The following is a 27,986-nucleotide window of genomic DNA, read 5'->3' as shown; positions in this document are numbered from 1 at the left end:
AATCTTGATGGGGCTTGATAGGATGAGTATGGAATAGGTGTTTTGCTAAAACCAATTAGACCACAGTTGGAATACCTTGAACAATTTTCTGCTCCTTATCCAAGGAAAGACATTCTGGAATTAGAAATAGTCCAGCGAAGATCCACTAAGCTGATACAAAATAGTGCTTCCATACCTGATGGGAGGTTGAATAGGTTGGGCCTGTACTCATTAGAATATAGAAAAATGAAAGGTGACCTTATTGAAACATGACTTGACAGAGTAGATGGGGAAAGGTTGCTTCCCCTTGTTGGAAGAACCTAGAACCAGAGGCCTTAATATCAGAATAAGACATGTTACACATGAGAGATGAGGAGGAATTTGTTCTCTCAGAGGGTACTGAATCGAGAAATTCTTTACTGTACATGGGTTTTGAGACTGGGTCATTAAGTATATTCAAGGTTGAGATAGAGTTTTGATAGACAAAGGAGTCCAAGCTGACAGAAGTTCGAAAGGAAAATGGTGTTGAGACTACAATAAGATCAGTCACGATCAGTTAGAGACTTGAAAGGTAAAATGACTTACACTAAATTCTATGTTCCTATGAGAGGTTTCAGTTACAAGGATATATTGGATAAGCTGGAACTGTTCACCTTCGAGAAGGTTGAAAGGAGATTTAATCAAGGTGTTCAAAAATTTGAGGAGTCTGGGAAGAGTAGATTGAAAGAAACGTCCCATTCGTGGAACTGTCTAGAAAGAATCACCAATTTATGGTGACCGGCAAAAGAATCAACAGAATGTTGAGGAATAGCCTTTTTTTACTCAATGTGGTGTTCGGATCTAGAACACACTGCCCAATAGCATGATGGCGATTTTCAAAGGACATCTAATAAGTGCCTAAAAGAACACAAAATGCAGGACGAGAGGTAAAGTGAGGGTGAGTTGAACTAGCTGAACTGCAGAGAGCAAGCATGGACATAAACAACCAAATAACCTCCTTCTATGCCAAGATCATTCAATATTTTAATAAGGAACCGAAAATAGTGGGTGATAATTCGCAGATATTTCCTTTTCTCTATTCGTGGGATGCAGGAGATTGGCATTCATAGCCAATTCCTAGTTGGCCTTAAGAAGGTGGTGCTGAGCAAATCTCTTTAGCTCAGCACCTTGCATCCACCAATTGGTTGCAATTGTTCCTGATGTCCTTCTCGTTTGCAACAGCAATATGGATCTTGCTTTAATATTCAGAGCTACTTTTGGCTTAGTCTACACATCTAGTTTGCACACTCATTTTAAATCCTTGCTATTGACCCAACTGAATGATCTAAATTGACATTAAAATGAAGGTCAAGGCCCTCCTTGGGTTAGATCCAAAGTGTTATAGCTTTGTGTATACAGCTTAAATGCAGTTCAGATAACTCAATCTGTACTGAATTGGACTCAATCTCAATGTGCTGCTTTGGTTCAGACAGTGACAAAGTTTACATTTTGCCCTATTATAAAGAAAATCAAACTTACTTGACACTGTGAAGATGAGGAAAAGATGTTTTACAATACAGGTTTGCTCCATTTTCCAAATTTCACGTACCTTGTTCACACAGCAAATATTGGTTAATTGTTATGTTACCTACCTTTACTGCCAAGGAAGATGGGGTAAGTTTCTCGTTATTACGCTCTGTCAAGCATTCCTCTGCCATTAAAGTAGTAAGATGTTGTAAACACTCTAGGTGTCCTTGAGAAGCTGCAATGTGCAGCAGATTATTTCCTTTTTCATCATGGATCTTCTCCAGATTGTCAACAGTTAAATGTGGCTAAGTGTTAATGTGGGAAACAGAAAGGATGACCAGATGAGAATCTGCTTATAACTTTATACATTTTTCTACTTGTAACTTTCCAGTTAAGCCACATATTTTTGTGCAAAACATCATTCATTTGCAGTTGAGGAATTCATTCAAGCACATGAGACTTCACCAGGAATTAGTCAGCAGTGTTTTTGTATTCAATAGGATAAAATTAAATGCTAAATCATTTCAAGCATATATCAAAGCATAAACAGAAGATAACAGAATTTACTACAAAAAAGCAATAATCTAAATGGGTATAGTCATAACATATTACAGTAATTCACATAAAGTAATTCAGTATGTCAAGTTCTTGCTGTCTGTCTGTCGAGGTTTCCAGTCAGTCCCCTTCTCTTATTTTATGCCTGCAGTCCTGCAAGCTTGTTTCCCTCAAGTACCCATTCAATTCCCTTTTGAAGTCCCTGCTTTGACCATCCTCACAGGAAATGAATTCCAAGCCATTACTACTTTTTACGAAAACCTTAAAATCTGAGTTCTGTGGTCCTTGTGCTATTAGCTAAAAGGAACAGCTTTTTCTTGTCTACTTTATCTGAACTGACCATACTTATCCACACTTTCATCAAATCTCCCCTCAGTCTTCTTTCCTCCAAGAACAACACTAGCTTCTTCAATCTAACCTTGTAGCTGAACTCCCTCATCTCTAGATCATTCTGGTAATTCGCTGCATTCCCTTCAGTCATCTGAAATTCTTCCCAAAATGTAGTGACTAGAATTAAATAATACCTGAGTTGTGGCCCAACTAAGATGTTATAAAGGTTCAGTGTAACCTTTCTACAAACTCTCAGTATGTTCCACAAAGTTCAAAATCTACACAGATTTACATTTCCCCCAGTTCCTCAGTTTCTGCATACTATTTAGAACTGTGCCATTTCATCTATACTGCCTCTCCCTATCCCTTCTCGTAAAATGCATCAACCTCACACTTGTCTGTATTCTACTAGTCCATCTCCTGCTTCACCTGACTGATAACAACCCTGCTTTTTACGCATTGTCAAGTTTTGCATAAGTGGCAAATTATATTTTATTTTTCATTACACAGTTTCATAAAAAATCATAATTCCAGCACTGACTAATGGGGAAATCATTGTATTAGCCTACAATCGGAAAGATAACCATTTACCTTGGGTTGGTGTTGGCAATTCTTAAACCTTGTTGCACTCACTGAGACATGGTTAGAAGAAGGGTGACAGGGCATCCCAAGCCACCGGGTGTGTATGTGTGTGCGTATGTGTGTAAGGAGGATGTCCAAGAAGGGTCTTCAAATGAGGCCATCAGGCTAAAGCATAGAAATAAAAAAAAGGGGTGATTACTAAGATTATAGTACAGGCCTTCCAACAGTCAGAGGGAAAGAGAGGAGCAGATATGCAGGTAAATCTCAGAAAGGTGTGTAAGAAACAACGTTATACTTGTTGGGGATTTCAATCTTTCTAACATTAACTGGATCGTCTTCATGTGAAAGGATCAGATATGGTGGAATTTTTAAAGTGCATCCAGGAGAGCTTTTTGTGCTTGTATGTAGATAGTCCTACCAGAGGTGGGGCAGCGCAAGAGCTATCCCAGCGAATGAAGCCAGTAAAGTGGGTTGAAATTTCAATGGGTGAGCACTTTGAGGATAGTGACCTCAACTCTAAGTTTTAAAGTCATTATGGAAAGGGATAAGGATAGTACAGAAATTAAGTGTCTAAATTGGATAGGCCAATTTCAATATCACTGTAAAGGATCTGGCAAAAATACTGGGAACAGCTACTTGTAGGTAAGTCAACACCTAAAGTAGGAGTCTTTAAAAATAGTATAGTTAGTATAGTTCAGTATGTACCTCTAAGAGTAAAAGGTGAGGGAACTCTGGATGTCAAGGCATATCAAGAGTTTGATAAAGAAGCAGAAGGAAGCCTATGTTCATGTACAGAGCAATAAAACCAGGGGAGATCAATCCAAAATTGGGGTTTGAATAGTAGTGTAGGATGTTGCTTAAAAAAAGACATTTGGATGGTGAAGAGAGTCTGCAGAATACCTTTGACAGATATTATCAAGAAAAACCCCAGGACATTTTATAAGTATATTAAGAGTAAGAGGATTTCACCAGGGAATAAGTGGGACCTATTGGAGACCAAAGGTACAACCTGTGTGTGGAGCTAGTTGACATGGGTGAGGTCCTAAATAATACCTCTCAATTGTATTCAGGGTAGTACAGTTGATGTGGTTTACATGGACTTCAGCAAGTTCTTTGACAAGGTCCAACATGGAAGGCTCGTCCAAAAGGTAAGAGCCCAAGGGATCCAAGGCAAGTTAGCAAACTGAATCCAAAACTGAATTGCAGATAGGAGACAAACAGTGATGGTGGAGCGATATGTTTGTGACATATCCCTCCACCAACGGTGTACCACAGGCATCGGTCCAGAGATTCTGCTTGTCATTTACATTAACGACTTGAATGTGAATGTATAAGTATAATTAGTAAGCTTGTACATGACTCAAAAAATTGATGGTGCTGTTGATAGTGAGGAGGATGGCCTCAGGCTACAGTCTGGTATTGATCAGCTGGCAAATTGGACAGTGATGACAGATGAAATTTAATCTTGCTAAGTGTGAGGTTATACATTTTGGAAGGTCTAATACAGGAAGGATATACTCAATGAATAGCAGATCCCTAGGGAGTACTGAGGAACAAAGGGACCTTGATGTACAAGTCCATAGATCTCTGAAGGTGTTAGTATAGGTAGACAGGGTGTGAAAAAGGCAGATAGGATGCTTGCCTTCATTAACTAAGGCGTAGAATATAGGAGCAAGGAAGTCTTACTACAACTTTATAAAGCATTTGTTAGGCCACAGGTGAAATACTGTGTGCTATTCCGGTTGCCAAACTATCAGAAGGACATAATTGGACTGGGAAAGATGCAGAGGAGATTCACCAGGATGTTGCCTGGGAAGAAACATCTCAGTTAAGAAGAGAGACGAGATAGACTGGGTTTGTTTCACTTTGAGGCTGTGAGGCTGGGTGAGATCTGATTGAGATATACAAAATTATGCAACACAGAGTAGATTGTGAGAATCTTTCATATGGTAGACACATCTAAATATCAGAGGGAATAGGTTTAAGATAAGGAGCAATTGGTTGAGAGGAGATTGGAGAAAAACAATTTCTACCCAGATGGTGGTAGAACTATGGAACGTGTTGTCTGAGTGGGTGGTGGGGGCAGATAATCTCACAATATTCAAGAAACATCTGAATGAACACATAAAATGACAGGGCACAGTAGGCTATGGACCAAGTGCAACGAAATAGAATTAGTGTGTTTCTTGTTGGTTGGTTGGCATTGACGTAGTTGACCAAATGTTTCTATGCTGTATGACTCCCTGACTTCACGAAATCCTTCTTTAAAAAAGATTCACACAGAGCACATCCATTACATTCCTTTAAGTAACCTTCTGTAACTTAAAAAATGTAATTATGTTAATCACCAATGATATTTCATAAATCTCTGCTGGCTCTCTTCAATGAAAACAGCCTATGTTTTCCGTCTATGTTTTCCCTATGTTTTTCGTCTGCCAATGCCTGAGGTAAACTGACCAGCATGTGGTTACCAGAAATCTCCTGCAACCTTTGTTGTCACATTTGTTATTCATCTTAGAGTCATAGAGATGTACAGCATGGAAACAGACCCTTTAGCCCAACTCATCCATGCCGACCAGATATCCTATCCTAACCTAGTCCCATTTGCCAGCACTTGGCCCACATCCTGCTAAACCCTTCCTACTCATATACCCATCCACATGCCTTTTAAATGCTGTAATTGCACCAGCTTCCACCACTTCCTCTGGCAGCTCACTCCATACATGCACTACCCTCTCTATGAAAAAGTTGCCCCTTAGGTCCCTTTTATATCTTTCCCCTCTCACCCTAAACCTATGCCCCCTAGTTCTGAACTACCCCACCCCAGGGAAAACACCTTGAATATTTATCCTATCCATGCCTCTCATGATTTTAGAAACCTCTAATTGGTCACCCCAGCCTGTTCAGCCTCAAATCCTCCAACATCCTTGTAAATCTTTTCTGAACCCTTTCAAGTTTCACAACATCCTTCTGATATGAAGGAGATCAGAATTGCATGCAATATTCAAAAAGTGGCCTAACCAATGTCCTGTACAGTTGCAACCTGACCTCCCAACTCCTATACTTCTCTGGTACTTCCCCTGTACATTCAGAACATTGAAAGATTATGACAAACCCTTCAATTCATGTCCTTCTAATATGCTAGGCTTTTCGAATGATAATAGAAACATAGAAAATAGGTGCAGGTCTTTTGGCCTTTTTAGCCTGCAACATCATTTAATATGATCATAGCTGATTGTGCAATTTCAGTAACCCAGTTTCTCTCTATATCCCTTGATCCCTTTAGCTGTAGGAGGCAGGTCCAGCTCCCTCTTAAAAAGACCTGATGAACTTGCCCCAACAGCTGCCTGTGGTAGAGAATTCCACAGTTTGACAACTCTCTCAGTGAAGAAATTCTTCCTCATCTCAGTCTTGAACGGCATATCCCTTATTCTTAGTCTGGTAGACTGCGACCAGGAGAAAGTCAGGACTACAGGTGCTGGGGATCAGAGTCGCTAAGTGTGGTGATGGAAAAGCACAGTATGTCAGGCAACATCTGAGCAGCAGTAGAATCGATATTTCTCGCATAAGCTCTTCATCAGGAATGTGTGTGGAGAAGGGGGCTGAGAGATAAATAGGAGGGTAGGGATGAAGCTGGGGGAAGCAAGCTGGGAAGGTGAAAGGAAGATGCAGGTGGGGGGGTCGATGATGATAGGACGGAGTGGAGGATGGAGCAGGTAGGTGGGAAGGACAATGGACAGGCAGGACAGTTCAAGAGGGTGGTGCCAAGTTGGAGTGTTTGATCTGTGATGAGGTGAGGGGATGGGAGATGAGGAAACTGGTGAAATCAACGTGTGGTTGGAGGGTCCCAAGGCAGAAGATGAGACATCTTCCTCCAGGCATCAAGTGGCTAGGATTTGGTGGTGGAGGCGGACCAGGACTTGCATATCTTTGGCTGAGTGGGAGGGGGAGTTGAAGTGGTCGGCCACAGGGCTGTGGGGTTGTCCCAGAGTTGTTCTCTGAAATGTTCCACAAGCTGGCGTCCTGTCTCCCCAGTGTAGAGGAGACCACATCGAGAGCAATGGACACAATAGATGAGGTGTTTGGATGTGAAGAAAAATCTCTGCAGATGTGAAACGATCCTTTGGGGCCTTGGATGGAGGTGAGGGGGGAGGTGTCGGTACATGTTTTACACCTCTTGCAGTGGCAAGGGAAGGTGCTGGAAATGGAGGGTGGGTTAGTGGGAGGTGTGGACCTAACAAGGGAGTTGCTGAGGGAATGGTCTCTGCAGAATGCTGATAGGGGTGGGGAGGGAAATATATCTCTGGTGGTGGGGTCAATTTGTAGGTGTTGGGAATGGCAGAGGATGATCCGCTGTATCTGGAAACTGGTGGGGTGGAAGGTGAGGACCAGGTGGTTCTATCCTTGTTGCAATTAGAGAGGTGGGGTTCAATGGCAGTGGTGCAGGAAGTGGAGGAGATGCGCTGGAAGGCATTGTTGATCACATGAGAGTTGAAATTGTGGTCCTTGAAGTAGGAGGCCATCTGGAATGTTCTAGAGTCAAATTGATCCTCCTGGGAGCAGATATGGCAGAAGCAGAGGAATTAGGAGTAAGGGATAGTGTTTTTACAGAAGGGGGACATGGGAGGAGGTGGTGTAGTCCAGGTAGCTGTGGGAGTCGGTGGGTTTAAAGTAGATGTCCGTGTTGAGTCCGTCACCGAATGGAGATGGAGAGGTCCAGGAAGAGGAGGGAGATGTCCAAGATAGTCCAGGTGAACTTAAGGTCAGGGTGGAAGGTATTCATGAAGTTGATGGCCTGTTCAACCTCCTTGTGGGAGCACAAGGTAGTGCCGATACAGTAATCAATGTAGCAGAGGAAAAGGTGGGGAATGGTGCCAGTCTAATTATGGAAGATGGATTTTTCCATGTATCCGATGAAGAAGCAGGCATAGCTGGGCTGATGTGGGTGCCCATGGCTGCTCCTTTCGTCTGAAGGAAGTGGGAGGATTTGCAGAAGTTGTTATGGGTGAGGACCAGTACAGCTAATCGAACAGACCGTGACCTCTAGTTCTGGACTTCTCCAACATCAGGACCCTTCCTTCCACATCTTGCCTGTCCTGTCCTATCAGGAATTTATGTTTCTATGAGATCCCATTCTTCTAAATTCCAGTGAGTACAAACCTAGTCGATCCAGTCTTTCTTCATATGTCAATCCTACCATCCTGGGAATCAGCCTGGTGAATCTTCGCTGGACTCACTCAATAGCAAAGAATGTCCTTCTTCAGACTAGGAGACCAAAACTGCATATAATACTGAAGGTGTGGCCTCACCAAGCCTCACATCTCCACTCCTACACTCAAATCCTCTCTCAATGAAGGCCAAAATGCCATTAGCTTTTCTCATCACCTTCTACACCTGCATGGCAACCTTCAGCGACTGTTTCACTATGTCATCCAGGTCTCTTTGAATCTCATTTATTCCTAAACTGCCACCATTGAGATAATAATCTGCCTTCCTATTTTTGCCACCAAAGTGGACAGCCTCATATACATCTACATTATATTGCATTTGCCAAGTATTTGCTGCTGGGGCAGCATGGTGGCTCAGTGGTTAGCACTGCTGCCTCACAATGCCAGGGACCTAGATTCAATTCCAGCCTCAGGTAGTGAGGAGTTTGCACGTTTTCCCTGTGTCTGCATAGGTTTCCTTTCACAGTCCAAAGAAGTGCAGGTTAGGTGAATTAACCATTCTAAATTGCCCATAGTGTTCAGGGATGTGTAGGTTACGTCCATTAGTCTTCAGAGAGTCAGTGTGGACTTGTTGGGCCGAAAAGCCTGTTTCCACACTGTAGGAATTCTAATTGTATTTGCCACTCAGCCAGCCTGGGTCCAAGTCACTCTGCAGCCTTTTAGTATCCTCCTCACAGCACACACTACCATGCAGCTTCATGTCATCTGCAAATTTTGGAGATACTGCATTCAATTCCTTCGTCCAAATCGGTAATATATATTGTGAACAGCTGGGGTGCCAGCAATGAACCCTGTGATATCTCACTCATCACTACCTGCATCTCTGAAAATGACTCATTTATTCCAACTTTTTGTTTCCTGTTTGTCAACCAGTCCTCTATCCACATCAATACCTTACCTCTGATACTATAAGCTTTAAGTTTGCTTACTAATCTCTTGTGTGGAACCTTGTCAAAAGCTTTTTGTAAGTCCAGATACACTGCATCCACTGATTCACCCTTGTCCACTCTACTGGTCACATCCTCAAAAAAATTCCAGAAGACCAGTCAAGCACAATTTCCCTTTAGTGAATCCACGCTGACTTGGATTGGTCTTTTTTAAATTAATTCACAGTCATTCCATGAAAGTGTCTCTGGCTAGGCCAGCATTGATTGCCTATCCCTAATTGCCCAGAGGGCAGTTAAGAGTCAACCACATTGTTGTGGGTCTGGAGTCACATGTAGGTCAGACCAGGAAAGGATGGCAGATTTCTTCCCTAAAGGACATTAGTAAACCATATGCATTTCTCCAACAATTGACAATGGACTCATGGTAATTATTAGACTCTTAATTCCAGATTTTTATTGAATTCAACTTCCACCATCTGCTATAGTAAGATTCCAGCCCAAATCCTCAGGACATTACCTGGGTCTCTGGATTAACAGTCCAGAGATAACACAAGGCCATCACCTCCCTGTGACTACTTTCCAAATACTCAGTTATTACATCCTTAATAATTGACTCCAACATTTTCCCCACCACTGATGTCAGGCTAACTAGACTATAATTCGCTGTGTTTTTTCTCTCCTTTTTAAAAAAGTGGTGTTATATTAGCTACTCTCCAGTCCAATGGAATTCTTCCAGAGTCTATAGAATGCTGGAAAATGATCACCAAGTGTGTTCACTATTTCTAGGGCCAATTTGTTAAGTACTCTGGGATGTAGAGCATCAGGCCCTCGGGACTCCTCGGATTTTAATCCCATCAATTTCCCCAATACCACTTCCTGAAGAGTAAAGCTTTCCTTCAGTTCCTGCTTCACGCTGGACCCCCTGTCCTCTGGCATTTCTGAAAGGTTATTTGTGTTTTCCTTCGTAAAGATAGGTCCGAAGTCTTTGTTCAACTGATTTGCCATCTCTCTGTTGTCCATTATGAATTCACCTGATTCTAACTGTAAGGGTCTTATATTTGTCTTCACTAGTCTTTTTCTCTTCACATATCTATAGAAGCTTTTGCAGTCAGTTTTTGTGTTTTCTGCAAGCTTACTCTTGTATTCTATTTTCCCTTTCCAAACTAAACCCTTTATTCTCCTCTGTTGCATTTTAAATTTATCCCAGGCCTCAGGTTTGCTGCTTTGTCTGATTAAGGTCTAGGCCTCCTCTTTAACTTTTAACATTGTTCCTGATTTGCCTTGTTAGCCATAGTTGAGCCACCTTCCTTGTTTTACTCTTACACCAGACAGGGATGTAAAATTGTTGCACTTCATCCATTTGTTCTTGAAATGTCTCCCATCGTCAACCCCTTAAGTATCCTTGGCCAGCTTATCCAATGCATGTCTCATACAATCAAAGATAGCTTTCTTTAAGTTCAGGATCCTAGTGTCAGATTTAACTGTGTCACTCTCCATCTTAGTGAAGAATTCTATCATATTATGGTCACTCCTCTCCAAAGAATCTTGTACCACAAGATTGCTAATTAATCATCTCTCATTACACAATACCCAGTCTGGGATGGTTTGCTGTCCAGATAGTTCCTCAACATCTTCGTTGAGGAAACATCCCTCATACATTCCAGGAAATCTTCCTCCATCGCATTGCTACCAGTTTGGTTAGTCCAATCAATACACAGATTGAATTCACCCATAATAACTGCTGTACCCTTATTGTCCATATCTCTATTTTCCTGTTTGATGCCATCCCCAATCTCACAACCATTGTTTTGTGGTCTGTACACAACTCCTACTAACGTTTTTTTTCCTTTTGGTGTTCCATAGCTCCACCCATACAGATTCCACACTGAACAGTCTGATGTCCTTCCTTGCTATTGTGTTAAATTCCTCCTGAACCAGCAACGCCTACCTTACCTCCCTTTCCTTTTCTTCTATTTTTCCTGAAAATTGAATATCCCTGGATATTGAGTTCCTATCCTTGGTCGTCCTGAACCAAGTCACCATGATCCCAATTACATCATATCCACTAATAACTGTCCGCACAGTTAATTCATCCACCTTATTACAAATGCTCCTTGCATTGTGACATGGAACCTTCAGGCTCATTTTTGTGACTTTTAGGATTATGATATAATCCTTTTTGATTTTTATCTTTGCCTTCCACTTTCACTTTTCCTATTACTGCCTTTTGTTTCTGTCCCCACATTACTTCCCTCCGATTTCTTGCATTGGTTCCCATCACCCCTGTCATATTAGTTTAAACCCTCCACAACAGCACAAGCAAACACTCCCCCCAGGACTTTGGTTCCAGTTTTGCCCAGATGCTGACCATTTGCTTTGTACTGGTCCATTTCCACCAGAACCAGTTCCAATGTCCCAGGAATTTGAATCCCTGCCTCTTGCACCATCCCTTATATATTCATCTTAGCTACCTTGCCATTCCTACTCTGACTAGCACGTGGCACAGGTAGCAATTGTAGAATTACTACCTTTGAGGTCCTACTTTTTACTTTAACTCCCAACTCCCTAATTTCAGTTTGTAGGGCCTCATCCTATTTCAAGTTTATACTTTTGGTGCCTATATGCATCACGACAGCTGGCTGTTGAGCCTCCCCCTCCAAAATGCCAAATGTCCTGCAGCAGCTCTGAAATATCCTTGACACTTGTACTATCCTGGACTCTTGTTTGCCACAGAAACACATATGTATTCCTCTTACAACTGAATCTCCTATCACTATAGCTCTGCCACTCTTTCTCCTGCCCACCTGTGTAGCAGTGCTAGCCACAGTGCCATAAACCTGGCTGCTGCCGCCTTCACTTTGTGAGCTATTTCTCCCAACAGTGTACATCTGTTTTGGAGGGACTGCCTTCCTACTTTTCCTCTGTCTGGTTGTCACCCATTCCCTATCTTCCTCAGTGATTTTTATCTGCTGTGTGACCAACTAACTGAATCTGCTATCCACTATTCCCTCAGCCTTGTGGATGCTCTAAAGTGAATCCAGCTGCTGCTCCAGAGCTGTCAGGCGATCAGACAGGAGCTACAGCTGGACACACTTCCTGCACGTGAAGGAGTCAAGGACAATGGAAAGGTCACTAAGTTCCCACAATTTTAAACTATTTGCTCTGTTGTCTTGAATCTATTTTGCTACGATCTGTACAGCCTTGTAAGGCTTTCAAACTGTAGATAGCATTTTTCTTTGTTATATCTTTGTCTGACATTAGTCAGTGCCTTATCAACATCTTGCTATAATCATTCTATATGTATGCTTTAGACAGAGTTCATACTTCATAAAATGTCACTAAAATGGAAGTGAAATATCAAAAAATGAAACTGGTTGGCAAAAGACCACAATACTTAAATTGCAACTGTAGGTTGACATGGCATAAAGAGTTCAGCTGGCATGCCATATCTGTTCAATTTGCAGCATAATTTAACTCTTGAGTACATGCAGAGAATTTGTTTCAATTAAACTTTGTTACATTAATCAAAAGGGGCCTGTTTATTGAATTGTTTTTAAACACAGCATTGCAGTTCTTTGTCAAGTTAAGTGACCTAATTAGGCATATCTAGGAAGTGTTGAATGGTTTCAGACAAGTAAGAAAAATACCTTTCGAAGATAATTCCCTGAGGTTTGATAAAATTAGGGATTGTGGAGACAGGAGAAACAAAGCTGAGCATTGAATATGTTTCAAAACTGGAATGATATCAAAATGACAAAGGGCACTCTACCTGAATGCATGGTATTCACAACAAGATAGGTGATCTAAAGGCACAAATAGGGGTGTATGAGTATGATCTAATTGCCAGAAACTTGGCTGCATGATGACTAGATTTTAGAACTGAATATTCAAGGATATTTGATATTTAAAGAAGGACAAACAAGAGGAAAAGGATCTTACTGAATAGTGGAGCAAGCTTGAAGGTATATTTCTGTTCTGATTTTGTATGCTGCAAATGTTGAGATGTCATTTTGGGACCAAGATAAATCATGAAAAAATATGAAAGGTGCTTCCTGACTCTGCCAGAAGTCTTTGTTTTAAATGGAGTTTCCATGTAAACTCCAGTAATTCTTTCAATCTCTAGTTAATTTTATTTTAGGAGTGAATCGAAGATCCCATTCTTTGACATAAAGGGATAAATACAATTCAAAGGTGAGTTCTGGTGCTGGCATGTGAGAAAACTTAATTTATCTGATCATAGATTTGATCAGCATGCCATTTGTTTTCTCTTGTCAGGTGACTGAACAAAACTTTTGTGAATCATAGTAGTAGCACTTTCTGACAACAAGGAAGTAAATGCTAGTGCAGTACACATTTAGAAAAATATGCAGGAAATGTCCTGGAGCAACTGGCATTTTGTTAAGGTCACTGGGTAAGAAATCTGGTGAGCCTGACTAATGTTCTGGGCACTTGGGCTTGTGTCTGTGAATAGGAATTCAGTAAAAATCCAGATTTTAAAAAAGCAGCAGAATAAAGCATAGCCACCATGTAAACATTGTAGATCGTCATAAAACAGATCTGGTTCACTGATGTCCTTAGGAAGGAAACCTGTTGTCCTCACCTGGTCTGGTCTACATAGAGTCATAGAGTTGTACAGCATGGAAACAGACCCTTCGGTCCAACCCATCGATGCTGACCAGATATCCCAACCCAATCTAGTCACATCTGCCCCTTCCTATTCATATACCCATCCAAATGCCTCTTAAATGTTGCAATTGTTACCAGCCTCCACCACTTCCTCTGGCAGCTCATTCCACACATGTACCACCCTCTGCATGAAAATGTTGCCCCGTAGGTCTCGTTTATATCTTTCCCCTCTCACCCTAAACCTATGCCCTCTAGTTCTGGACTCCCCAACCCCAGGGAAAAGACTTTGCCTATTTACCCTAACCATGCCCCTCATAATTTTGTAAACCTCTATAAGGTCACCCCTCAGCCTCTGACGTTCCAGGGAAAACAGCCCTAGCCTGTTCAGCCTCTCCCTATAGCTCAAATCCTCCAACCCTGGCAACATCCTTGTAAATCTTTTCACAACATCTTTCCGATAGGAAGGAGACCAGAATTGCACGCAATATTCCAACAGCGGCCTAACCAATGTCCTATACAGCCGCAACATGACCTCCCAACTCCTGTACTCAATACTCTGACCAATAAAGGAAAGCATACCAAACGCCGCCTTTCACTATCCTATCTACCTGCGACTCCACTTTCAAGGAGCTATGAACCTGCACTCCAAGGTGTCTTTGTTAAGCAACACTCCCTAGGACCTTACCATTAAGTGTATAAGTCATGCTAAGATTTGCTTTCCCAAAATGCAGCACCTCGCATTTATCTGAATTAAACTCCATCTGCCACTTCTCAGCCCATTGGCCCATCTGGTCAAGATCCTGTTGTAATCTGAGGTAACCTTTTTCACTGTCCACTACACCTCCAATTTTGGTGTCATCTGCAAACTTACTAACTGTACCTCTTATGCTCGCTTCCAAATCATTTATATAAATGACAAAAAGTAGAGGACCCAGCACCGATTCTTGTGGCACTCCACTGGTCACTCCAGACCCATAGCAATGTGGTTGACTTTTAAATATCTTCTGAAATCAAGCCACTTAGTTCAAGGGCTATTTGGATAGGCAATAAATGCTGACCCACCCAGTGACTCCCACATTGCATGAACAAATAATAAAAATTAAAAGTAGAGCCCAGTTTACAAACTATTATTGAACTAAGCTGGATTGTGATAATATAGTGAAATTTTATGGAGGATTCATCAGGTTGTAGTTGTATTATTTACCCAAAGCAACTGAACTGCTTTGTGCACTTATATTTTAGAAAGAAAGTCTAACATGAACACGATATTCGCAATGTTCTGACATTGAATAAAACATAAGTATTAGCACACTAGATACTTTTACCTTTTTTCTGTCAGAACAAAAGCAAACTTTGACGTACTAGCACACTGTATTTATGCTACAAAGACAGCCCGCAGTTTGTGATACAGTTCCTGTATATCTGCATCAAGATAGATACACAATTGAAACACCAATCAAAATGCCCAGGAAATTGTGGAAATTTGAGTCTATGTGAGTTACTCGTACAGGCACAATACATCCAAATCTCAATTGTTAATTGGTCTCCAACTGTGAAAATGCCACCTTTTATAATGATGACCCCACCATTGTTGTATAACCTTATGTATACTCCCTTTAAGACCTTCTTTAACAGCATTATTTTCCATTCGCACACTATTAAAACTGAAGTTTATCTGATTAAAAGCTCGCCTATGTGTATGAATGATGGGGAAAGGAGTTGAAAATTAAACTCTAATGTCTATGCTATGATGCAAGTTCAGTGTTTTCATTTGATTCTGATTATTTGTACTGCTTCTAGTGAAGTTGAGGAAATTTGAACAAAACTTAATATTGACAGATATTGGGTGCATTTACAGATCTGATTTACAAGTTGTGCTCAAGGAGGCAATCCCAGACTATGTTGAGCAATATATTTCATTTGTAGACTTGGGAGGAGGACTTCACCTTCATTAGGTACAATTTACTTATGGCCAACTTATCACTCCATATTTCTTGAACTCATTCACTGGCACACCAGAAGTATTCATACAAAGTCCAAGAAATTGCATTTTAATTGTTACTGAAACTTTAAACATACAGACCCCAAAGAGGTAAATAATACTTTTAAGAATGTATTTTGAAATGATGATGACAGAACCCTGCAATTAACAGGGAGCCTCAGAATTTATTGTAAAAAGTATTTAAAATAAGGCAGAACACTTAATCCAAGTTATTACCCAACTTCAGCTTTATATTGTGTTGTCATTCAAAAGCAGCTTATTTGGAAACAGATTAGCAAACTGCTTAATTGCAAAGCTGGAACTGGCCAGAACCTTGGATAAAGGTTAAGTAACTATGGCACTGTTGTACAAACTTGTAACGTCACAAATTCTCGTGGATACCAAAGTATGAGAGAGGCCCCAGTGTTTTCATCATGAATTCAGTCAGATTCACAGCTAATTTGGAAATAACTGTAGGGAAGTGATCCTCAATAACACAATTGAAGCTGTTACACTTTTTAATAACTTGTGGTACCTCCTGAAAATAATCGTGCTCTTAAAAAATTGACCTTTTTGGGGTGAGCAATCAATGTTCACTTAAAACATCAGCAATACAACACAAACTTCAATTTACTGTACTTTGATAGCAATTAGAAAGCTTTATTGACCACGAAAAAAATGTGCTGCTTTCTCAGTTGGAGTAATAAATCAGATAATGATGCAACATTTATGCATAAAATTCTGAAGTAGGTTTAGCTTTCAAAACATTAAAAATTATTGCTAAAAAGCCATCTTCAATTTTGTTCTAGAGCAATGTTGAAAATTCCTGGGACTCTCAGCATACAGGCAATTCCATAATTGGCACAGAGTTAAAAAAAATCAGAACAAAAAATAAAAACTTGACTTTAGTATCCAACCAGTTTTCTTTTTTGTTACTATGCATTTTTAAAACATTTACAAATAATTGCAATAGTTCACTTACCAGCAATGAAATCTGTCCTTCTCTGACGATGTTTAAAATACTTTTGACATTTTTTGCTTCCTCACTTGTCTCTCCAGATCTTCCCATGCTAATCCCATTTTTATTAGCATTTCCTTCTTCTAGTTTGCTCTCAGCTGGGGTTTGCAGAGACAATGTCTTTGGTCGAGAGTTTTGCAGTGTACCACTCATCTTATGTCCATGTGAATTAACAAACAAACTTGAAGTTCTGCTAGCCAAATCTTTTTCCTCAGCTTCAGCATTATATATTACATCACAGCCATTTGGTGATTCAGAGCCCTCTAAGCTGCCAGTTGCTTGCTTGTGAGGTTTTGTGACAACTGGTTTTGCTCTCCTCAACTCCAAACTATTTACTGGTGACAAAATACAAAACTGTGTTATGTTGGTTGGTGAGTTCTCATGCTTCACTGCTGAGCAGATTCTGCTGCCATCATCTCTCGTTTCCATGCCTGACCTTTTCTCTGAGGCAACCTTTGTGTAAGGACTACATCTTTGGGAAGGAAAGTGGTTTAATTTAATGTAAGGCACATCCAAAATTTCATCCATATCCAAATCATAATGTTCAAGTTCACCAAGCAAAATGCTGGTGCCAGTGTCTTTGATTTGAAATAACTGTCCATTGTTGTAACAGAAGGTATCAGGCTCACTTGGATTTTCAGTACCATCTTGCTTTTGATAGTTACTCTTGAGTTTATGCTGTTCAGTATCTCTATCATTTTCAGGGCTTTCTGGTTGGTGCTTCAGAGGTGAAACTCTTTTCACAGGTCTGAATTTACTGTACACATCTGCCGTGCCTTTGGTTTTTATTCCACTGCTAATTGACGATGTACCTCCCGAAGGCCAATTTGAACTAGAAACTTAATATTAAATTAAAATAATTAGTAAAATAAAAAGTTCAGATACTGTTCTTAGAATAAAAATATAAGCTCCTTAAACATTCTGTATAGAAGAACCATTTTCATTAACAGCACTAAAAAAAAATTCAGTGTATTGTGATTCTGCCAAGATGTACCAAGATTTGAATTTAATGTTTATTTTATCCACTCATGAGATGCAGACATCACTGGCTGGCCAGCAATTATTGCCTGCCCTTAGTTGCCTTGAGAGGTTGATGGTGAACTGTCTTCTTAAATTGCAGTTCATGTGCTGTGGGTAGACTTACACTGTCCTGAGAGAGGCAATTCCAGATTTTGACCCAGTTACAGTGAAGGATCAGTGATACATTTCCAAGTCAGAATGGTGAGCATCTTGGAGGGGAACTTACAGGTGGTAGTGTTCCCATGTATCTGTTGCCCTTGTCCTTCTAGGTGGAAGTGTCATGGGTTAGAAGGTGCTGTCTAAGGATCTTTGGGGATGCCAACTGCAAGAACTGCTGGCCTGTAATTGTCTGCCAGCTTACCTTGGGTTTCAAGGGATTTGATTTTGGTGAATCGCCCACTACTGCCCTCCAAATTGCCTTGCTCTGTTTCGTGTTTCACAAGTAAAATATTTCACAAGATTTCCCCATATAAATGAGGGAGCAATAATCATTATTTTAAGTACTATTGGACCTTACACATTTATCTGCTTAATGAGTAAAATATAGTATCAGAGACACAAGAATTAATGGATTGTCTTTCTGCACTTAGCCTCAAACTTTTATTGACAGTTTTCAACTTAAAGCCAAATTTAAATACTGTAGTCAATATATCAATAGTTACTTGTCTATTGAGGAAGGCATTTATCAGATTATGAACAATATACTGTCTAAATACATACTTGTTTATAGACTCATAAACAATGCATACTTTCTTAGGGATGAGAAAATAACTTGCAGCTTACCAAAGATACAAAAATGTTATAGCTTACCAACAGCCTAATAACTTTATACAGGGAATCCATTGTGCTTTTCTAGATCCAGTGTGCAAGAGTTAGTGTACACAGGGCTGTGCTTTTATATTGGTTTTATTTACATGTGAAATTCTTTCCAAGTGATACGGAAAAATAGATGCCAGATGTTTCCCAGCTGTTTTCAACTGACAGGAACCATTAAAGACCTTGAGGCAGACAAATCCTGTCCAGGGTTTATGAAAACAATTCCTTGCAAAGGCAGATCCAGACCTTCAAAAGTTGGCAACATTTTGAATTTGCTATTCCTATTCCATTATTCTTTCCCTTATCATACACACATAGTTCAAAGGAAATCTTCAAAACTTTCCTCATGTGGTAAATGTATGAGAAATTATGTTCAGTGCAAAATCTACTTCTAATTTGATAAGTGTGATGCAATCAATTAGGTAGAGTCAGTGGTTAATCAGTCAGAACAAACCTAACCAGATAAAATGAATACATCTCCTTGCTTCCTTCCTGCATTGTTATTAATCTGAATTTATGAACAATAACTAAATCAGTAAAGGTCTCTCTTGCTTCTAAATGAAGAACACTCAACCACTTCTATATTACATGGGAAGAAAAATTTGGCAGTCTCTTATGGGTTATTTGAAATTTAGGGAGAGGGGACCACCATCAAATACAGTAGATGCCTTTCACGCTTCCTATTCACCTACTTGTTCCTGGTCTGATTACCACTTGCTGAGTAGAAATCAACATCTCTGGCAGCCTTGTTACTTTCTACAAATCAAGGCTCTTAAGTGGTCAGCTAACAGTTATGTAAGGGTCACTTCTTTCCAGCCACAATTTTCCACTGTGAGGAAGCGGCTGGCAATGAGCAGGAAGCCTGACAGGTAAACCTGTTTGGGCCTTTGGCTAAAATCAAAGGGAGCTGTCTCCCAAAGCTCTGTCCATCAAGCCTGTGCAGCACATCCTCATCTCAGTCCCCACTTTACAGAGTCCTTCCAAAGCACCAAGAATCCCCAATGAATTTACCTGTCATCCAGCTCCTAACTGAATGCAATCCCAGCCGTACCCACTGAATCAGGTGGCACAAGTGTGACAAGATAAACCAGCAGCTCTTCAAATCAGGACCTCAATGTAAATTGGCTGAGAGTTAAGGGTGACATTTTTGACAGCCCCACCACTCATAAAATACTGCATTAGTTGTTGAAACAATTAACTCTTAATAATGGGCATAAGCATACAAGAAAAAGATATTAGGAAAGTCACACAGTCCTCAAAGAATATAAACAAAGCAGGAGAGAACTTAAACATGGAGCTAGAAGGGCTAAAAGGGGCCATGAAATGTCCTCAGCAAACAGATTAAGGAAAATCCCAAGGTACTTTGAATGTATATAAGGAGCAAGTGGTAGCTATAGAAAGGATAGGTCCACTCAAAGACAAAGGAGGAAATTTATGCATGGAGCCAATGGAAGTGGGTGAGGTCTTAATGAATAACTTGCATCGGTACTCACAAAGAAGAAGCAAATGGTGGATTGTGAGTCCAGAGACTGGTATGTTGATATTCTAGGGCACGTCAATATAAAAAAGATGTTGGATCTTTTGAAAAGCATTAAAGTAGACAAGTCAGCTGGACCTGGTGGGATCTGTTCTAGAATACTTAGTGAGGAAGGTGAGGAAATTATTGGGGCCTTGTAAAAAATCTGCATCTCCTCATTTGTCACAGAAAAGGTCCCAGAGAGCTGGAGAATAGTCCATGATGTTCCTTGTTTAAGAAAAGCAACAAGGATAATCTGGGAAGTTACAGGCCGGTTGGCCAAAAATCAAACAACTTTAGAATAACAACACTGTTTCTGAACAGATGGCATTACATGAATTTCAGATTTTGAGGAGAAATCCAATAGTTTCAAGATTGGTGCTAATTCACATTCTGCACAGTAAAGCTTTTGCAGTGAAATGACCATCTTAAAACTTGCAGACAAATACTCCAATGTTAACATGAAAGTGTGTATTTGAGATCAAATTCCATTTAAGGTTAATTGATATTTGTTCTGATTTTTAACATTTCACAAGTATTTTTACATGCAACTGAAACTAGTGAATAGCCTAGCTTTCAATAATTGTTCTTTTCTAAATGAGTACATTTATTTCCCAGCACATAAAAGTATTGCTGAAAAGAACAATGGATGAAAAAAAATCACATTGAACAACTGTTTGTTATTGCAGAAACATCAAGTACAATAATTAAAATAATCATTAATCACATTTTATTTTAACAAGAGAAATAGCCACGCAATGTCTGATCCCCAACTTTCCCTCATATATGCTCTTAATGTCTTACAAAATGTTACTTATTTGTCACAAGTGGATAATGATAAACATTATTGAGAAACATACAAGAACATCTACTAGCAGGTGTTTCAACAACAATGAGAAAGAATCACAATTCACATATTCTACAAATGAGTTAAAGTTATCTTCCTTGAAAACTCAACGAGAAAACTAAAGGTCTTCATTAATACAACACTTTGCATTTCTCTTCCCCACATTTTACCTCTGTACATAGGATGTACCACAACCTCGGGGTCAACAACAAATAAGGCTAATTGCACAGCTACAACAGTGAAGTAACTGGCTCTAGGTGGCTGACTTTTCTAGTGATTTTGATTTTATCTAACCAGAAAAGATGAAAATATATTTTCATAAGACACTTATTAAGCCAAGAGAGTGCAGGGGAAAGTCCATGGCTTTAATGAAAATATAAAAAATAATAAGATAGTGAAAGGAGCAGAGGTAGCAGTTAGAGAGAATTAAGCAAACCTTCTTGAGAAGCTACAATGCCTAGTTGGGCTAATAAACAAGCATTTGCATCTGTGTTTATAAAGGAAGAGAATTCTACCAACCTAACATGAAAGGAGAAGGGGTAAAAAAATTGGAAAAGATAAACACAAACAACAATACATCTTTATGGCAGAAAACAAGAGATAGAGAAATTACATCACAGGGAAGCAGACAGACAAACAGCTGCTCAGTATCTGCTATCTTTCTTATAAAATCTAGGTAAGTTCAAATTGACTGATGCTGGAGTCCCAACTGTTTATAATCTATAATAATGACTTGTTGAAGGTCCAAATGTTTGGTTGCTAAACTTGCTAATAATACAAAGATAGGTGGGAAAGCAAATTCTGGAGAGCATATAACCTATCTACACCACTGTGCAAACACTTTAAATGAGTGAAGCACACATAGAGGATGGAGTCTAATTTTTTTATTCAGTTGTGGTATGAGGTATTGCTGGCTGGGCCACTATTTGTTGCCCATCCCTAGGTGCCCTTGAGAAAGTGGTGATAAGTTGCCTTCCTAAACAGCTTCTGCCCATGAGCACAAATGGACCCATGTAATTTGAAGGGAGTTCCAGGACTTTGGCCCAGTTACACCAAAGGAACGACAATATATTTTCAAGTCAGGATGGTGAGTGGCTTGGAGGAGAACTTGTAGATGGTAGTGTTTCCATGCACCTGCTACCTTTGTTCTTTTAGTGAAAGTAGTCATATGTTTAGATGATGATGGCTTAGGAGCCTTGATGAACGTTTGCAGTTTATCACGTAGACGGTACACTGCAATGCTACTGATTGTTGGTGGTGGTGGAGGAGTGAATGTTTGTGGACATGCTGTCAATCAAGTGGGCTGCTTTGTCCTGGATGATGTCTAGCTTCTTGAATGTCATTGAACCTGTACTCATACAGACAGGTGAGGGGTATTCCATCATACTCTTGACTCGAGTGCAAAGTTACTCAGTACAATAGTCCTAGCCTCTGAACTGCTCTTCAAGCCACAGTATTTATTTGGGTAATTCAGTTCAGTTTCTGATCAATAGTAATACTCAGGATGTGGATGGGGGGAATTCAATGATGTAATGCTGCTGAATGTCAAGGGTGGTTGTCTGGCATTGGTGTGGCACGAATATTATTTGTCAATTCTCAGCCTAAGCCTGGATATTGTCCAGGTTTTGCTGCATTTGGACATAGTCTGCTTCAGCACCTGAGAAGTTGTAAATGGTGCTAAACATCCCCACCTCTGACCTTATGATAGAGGGAAGCTCATTGAAGCACAAGTTTAAGGTTATTAGGTTCTGGGCACTATCCTGGGGAGCTGCCACAGAGATGTCCTGGAGCTGAGATGACTGAGCTCTAATAACAAAGGCCATCTTCCTATGTGTCAAGTATGACTTGAACTGGTGGAAAGTAACCCTCCCCCCCGCCCCCGATTCCCATTGACTCCAGGTTTGCTAGGGCGCCTTAATGTCACACTCTGTCAAATGTGGCCTTGGCATCACCTCTGGATTCAGCTCTTCTGTCCATGTTCAACTAAGGCTATAATGAGGTCATGAGCTGAGTAGCCCTGGTAGAACCCAAACTGGATGGTAGTGAGCAGCTTATTGCTGAGCAAGTTCTGCTTGATGGCACTGTTGATGACATCACTTAACTTATGATTGAGAGTCAACTGATGGGGCAGTAATTGGCCAGGTTGGATTAATTTGCTGTTTGTAGAACTCTGAGATACAGAGTTTGTGCATGAAGATCAAAAGGTTAGTCAGCAGGTACAGCAAGTAATTAGGAAAGTTAGTAGAATGTTATCATTTATTGCATGGGAATTGAATACAAAAGTAGAAAGTTTATGCTTCAGCTACACAGTGAACTTGTTCTGCTCCTGATTCATAGGTTGAATCATTGAAGCAGTTCAAGTCAAAGAGACTTTAAAGCTAAGAACATAAGACAACAAGACCATAAAAAATACAAACAGGAGAAGACCTTTCATTCCCTTAAGCTGCACCACAATCAACAGGTACTTGCTGATCCCAGGGAGATTTTTAACCTGTCTATCTTGGGAAGAAGAATAGAATGTTTATAAATGGAGGGAGTTTGCAGAACTCTGCAGTACAGATGGATCTGGGCAACATTTCCAGAGATTTGTGTGTTGTTGAGGTTTGGATCTGCACTTCCCAGAACATGAATCACAACAAGTTATTGTCCAAGTACAGCGAGTATAAGAAAGGCAAATGAAATTTTATTGTTTATTGCGAGGAAAATGGTATATAAAAGTACAGTATTTTTGCTAAAGTTGTACAAGCCTTTGCTCAGATCAGATCTGGAGTACTGTCTACAGTTTTGGTCTCATTACTTAAGAAATATAACTGCACAAGAACAATTTGCACAAGACTTTTCAAAAATATTAAGTCATAGGATGTGGGCATTGCTGGGTGGGCCAGCATTTATTAACCATCACTAATAGCCTTTGAGAAGGTGTGGGTGAGCTGCCTTCTAGAACAGCTGCAGTCCATCTACCGCAGGTACACCCACAATGCCATTAGGGACAGAATTCCATGATTTTGACCCAGTGACACTGAAGGAACAGTGATATATTTCTATGTTAGAAGTGGGGAACTTGCAGGTGGTGTTGTTCCCATCTACCTGCTGGCTTTGTACAGTTAGACAGTAGTAGTCATGGGTTTTGAAAGTGGAGTCTCAGGAGCTTTAATGAATTTATGGAGTGCATCTTGCAGATGGTAAACTGGTGCTACTGAATGTTGTTGTTGGAGGGAAGAAATGTGTGGATGTGGTGCAACCAACTGGGCTCCATTATCCTGGACGGCCTTTGATCTGAGCAAAGGCTTGTACAACTTTAGCAAAAATACTGTACTTTTATATACCATTTTCCTCGCAATAAACAATAAAATTTCATTTGCCTTTCTTATACTCGCTGTACTTGGACAATAACTTGTTGTGATTCATGTTCTGGGAAGTGCAGATCCAAACCTCAACAACACACAAATCTCCGGAAATGTTGCCCAGATCCATCTGTACTGCAGAGTTCTGCAAACTCCCTCCATTTATAAACATTCTATTCTTCTTCCCAAGATAGACAGGTTAAAATTCTCCCTGGGATCAGCAAGTACCTGTTGATTGTGGTGCAGCTTAAGGGAATGAAAGGTATTCTCCTGTTTGTATTTTTTATGGTCTTGTTGTCTTATGGTCTTAACTTTAAAGCCTCTTTGACTTGAACTGCCTCAATGATTCAACCTATGAATCAGGAGCAGGACAAGCTCACGTTGTTGGAGCAGCACTCCAGACAAGTGGGATGTAGTCCATTAAACTTCTGATTTGCACCTTGTTTTCTTTTCTATTCATTTATGGGACATGGGCTTTGCTGGCTGCCCCTAGTTACCCTTGAGAAAGTGGTGGAAAGCTACCTTCTTAAATTAGTCCATATTCTAAAGGTAAACTCAGAGTACCATTACAGAGAATATTCTAGATTTCAATGGTGAACAGGTTTTAGAAAGTCAGGAGGTAAGTTACTCTGTGCAAGATTCCAAGCCTCGAGCCAATCTTTTTGGACACATTATCTATATGACTAGTCCAGGTTTAGTTCCTTGTCAATGATAATCACATTATTACTGGGGCATTAAAGGTCAAGTAGCGATGATTCAATTCTTTCTTGTTGGAGATGGTCACTGCCTCGTACTTGTGTGGCACAAATATTCCTCGCCATTTTTCAGCCCAAGCCTGCATACTGTCTTGATCTTACCGCATTTGGACATGGACTGCTTCATTATCCGACCTTAAGATGGAAGGGCCACCACTGACAAAGAGCTGAAGATGGCTGGGCTGAGTATATGCCCCTGAGGAAGTCTTACAGAGATGTCATGCAGCCATCAAGTCTGACCTCTAACAACCACAACTGCCTTCCTTTGTGAAAGGTATGATTCCAACCAATAGAGAGATTTCCCAATTCCCATTGATTCCAGTTTTCCTAGGCCTCCTTGATGCCACACTATATCAACTGAGGCCTTGTTGATTAGGGCAGTCACTCTCACCTTACCCCAGGAATTCAGCTCCTTTGTTCATATGTGAATTAACGTCATAATCGGTTTAGGAACTGAGTGTTCCTGGTGGAACCCAAACTGAGCATCGGTGAATAGCTTATCACTCAGCAAGTGCTGCTTGATCAAACTGCTTATGTCAATTTCCACTACAATACAAACAATTGAAAATAGACTGTTGCAGCGGTAATTAGCTGGGTTATATTTGTCCTGTTGTTTGTGTACAGGATATACCTGAATAATTTTTGACATTGTCATGTAGATGCCAATATTGTAGTTGTACAGGAACAGCTTGGCAAGGGGAATGGAAAGTTCTGGAGTACTATTGCTGGAATACTGTTAGGGCCCATAGGTTTTGCAATATCCAATGCATCCAATCATTTCTTGATATCACATGGAGTGAATAAAAATAGTTGAAGATTGGCATCGATGATGCTGGGGACCTCTTGGGGAAGCCAAGATGGATCATTCACTTGTACTTCTGATCGAGGTTGTTGTGAATGATTCAGAATGATGTGCTGGGCTCCCCATATTGAGGACAGAGATATTTTATGGAGCCGCCACTTCTGGTGCATTGTTTAATTATCATGACTAGATGTAGCAAGACTGCAGAGCTTAGATTTGGTCAGTTGTCTGAGGATTGCTTAACCCTATCACTTACTGTTTAGCATGCAAGTGTTCCTCTGTTGTAGCTTCAAGTTGACACCTCAGTTTTAGGTATGGCCACTACTGCTCCTGATATGCCCTCCTACACTCTTCATGGCACCAAGGTTCATTCCAAGAATTGATGGTAACAGAGAAGGGATATGCTAAGCCATGAGATTGAGTACAATTCAGCTGCTAATGGCCCATAGAACTGCATTGATGCCCAGTTTATGGGGGAAGGGCAGGAAAGTGGATATGAGGAGGGAGAGATCAGTTATGAGCCTATTGAATGACAGAGCAGGCTTGAGGGGATAGTCCTGTTCCTATTTCTTATAGTCTTGCTGTGAGTCTGGAGCCACATGTAGGCTAGACCAGGTAAAGATGGCAGTTGCCTTCCCTGAAGGACTTTAGGAATCAAGTGGGTTTTTCATAATAACTGGCAATAGTCGTTGTTGTCATCATCAGGCTTTTAATCCCAGGTTTAAACTGAATTCCAAGTCTACCACCTTCTTTGGTGGGATTCTAACCCAGGTTCCCAGAACATACCTATGTCCATGTATTACTAATCCAACAACAATAGCAATAGGCTATTATTTTCCCCCAATCATATCCGATTACTGCAATGATAAGGTTATCTTATGTGAAATTTTTGTACACATTGGGACTGTATTATTGGAATTTCGAAGAATGGAAGCTGCTCCTTTGAAACATAAAAATCCTGAGGGAACTTGACAGGGTGCATGTTGAGGGAATATGTCTCTTTCTGGTCAAGACTAAAATTAAAGGGCACGATTTTAAAAATGTGGTCTCCCACTTAAACTGCATATGAGGAGTCATTTGTTTTCTTTGAAGGTTATTAATCTGTGAATTCTCTTCTGCAGAGAGCAGTGGAGGCAGTGTCCGAGTTAGATTGACTACCTTGCCAATCAAGTGTGCAGAGCTAGGCAGGGAAATGAAGATGAAGTCATAATCAATCAAATCAGTCATAATCATAGAAAATGGCAAAGCAGGTCAAAGGGCCAAAAGACCTACTCCTATTCATTATTCACATGTTCATATAAAGAGAAGTTACTTAAAACAAAAATGTTCAAAATAGAAATTCGGCCTAGATGGGATTTACTTATTGAGGGAAGAGTGGCAAAAAAAGCAATGGCTCTCACTATAATCTTTAATATCTTCTCAGTTAAGGGAATTATGCCATTAGTGATCTAAGGCATCTGATTTCCATATATTTTAAAATTTCATTTATTTAATGTTTGGGGTTTAAATTTTGAGTTAGTAACAATTGGGTTTTCTGCACGTTGGAAGGTAATTATTGACTGACAATTATTTCTATCGCCATGTTAATTTCCTTAAAAATAGCTTGAGGGAGTACTTTTGCATCCTGATGGGATTTGTTTACTTTAGGATTTTAGGATCCAGGAAGGCAGACAATTGTAACTTAAGGTTTCTATTAAAAATTTATGGACTGGGTTTTTTTTAAAGCTTGGGGAAACATTCTATCTTAGAGAGTTTGTTGATGCAGTTTTACACAGTGTGGGGTTGTTCTGTGAAGTCCTTGCTTAGAGATGCACATATAGAGCAGTGCCTTGACAAAGTGAGACTATAGCAAAACTAGATTACCTCAAGAATAAGGAATTGCTGGTTATCCCTACACTTTCATTTTGGGATGAAGCCCATTAGAGGACTTGAAACTCCGAGGTTCCAGTCTAAGAGTTAAAGTTACAGTTTTCTTAAACATATCAAAGTATTGCAGAAAGGGATTCTGTTGTAAGTACAATACAAGGGTTCACAAGGTTAGTTCTAGGGATGAAAGGCTTGTTTTATGAGGAGAGTTGAACTGTTGTAACCTATACTCATTATAGATTCAAAGAATGAGAGGAGATTTAATTGAGATATAAAATGCTAAAGGGGACAAAGTAGACACAGAGTGAATGTTTCCCCATGTAGCGCA

General features: G+C 40.2%; 1 protein-coding gene across 9 annotated transcripts in view; it reads right to left on the bottom strand.

The window, feature by feature from the left end:
• sncaip (synuclein, alpha interacting protein) overlaps positions 1-27,986 on the bottom strand; it is a 121,487-nt gene that overhangs the window by 22,573 nt on the left and 70,928 nt on the right. For all 9 annotated transcript variants that reach the window (XM_072584356.1, XM_072584349.1, XM_072584342.1 and 6 more), the window contains 2 exons: positions 16,657-17,531; positions 1,611-1,790 (listed from right to left, as the gene is read on the bottom strand). In XM_072584356.1, the coding sequence (XP_072440457.1) occupies positions 1,611-1,790; positions 16,657-17,531 (1,055 nt within the window). The remainder of the gene's footprint in view (positions 1-1,610; positions 1,791-16,656; positions 17,532-27,986) is intronic.

The sequence above is a fragment of the Chiloscyllium punctatum genome, chromosome 2 (assembly GCF_047496795.1).
Source record: "Chiloscyllium punctatum isolate Juve2018m chromosome 2, sChiPun1.3, whole genome shotgun sequence".
In the NCBI taxonomy this organism is placed as follows: Eukaryota; Metazoa; Chordata; class Chondrichthyes; order Orectolobiformes; family Hemiscylliidae; genus Chiloscyllium; species Chiloscyllium punctatum.
The sequence above is the reverse complement of the archived record's forward strand: the minus strand, read 5'-3'. Positions and strand labels throughout refer to the sequence as shown.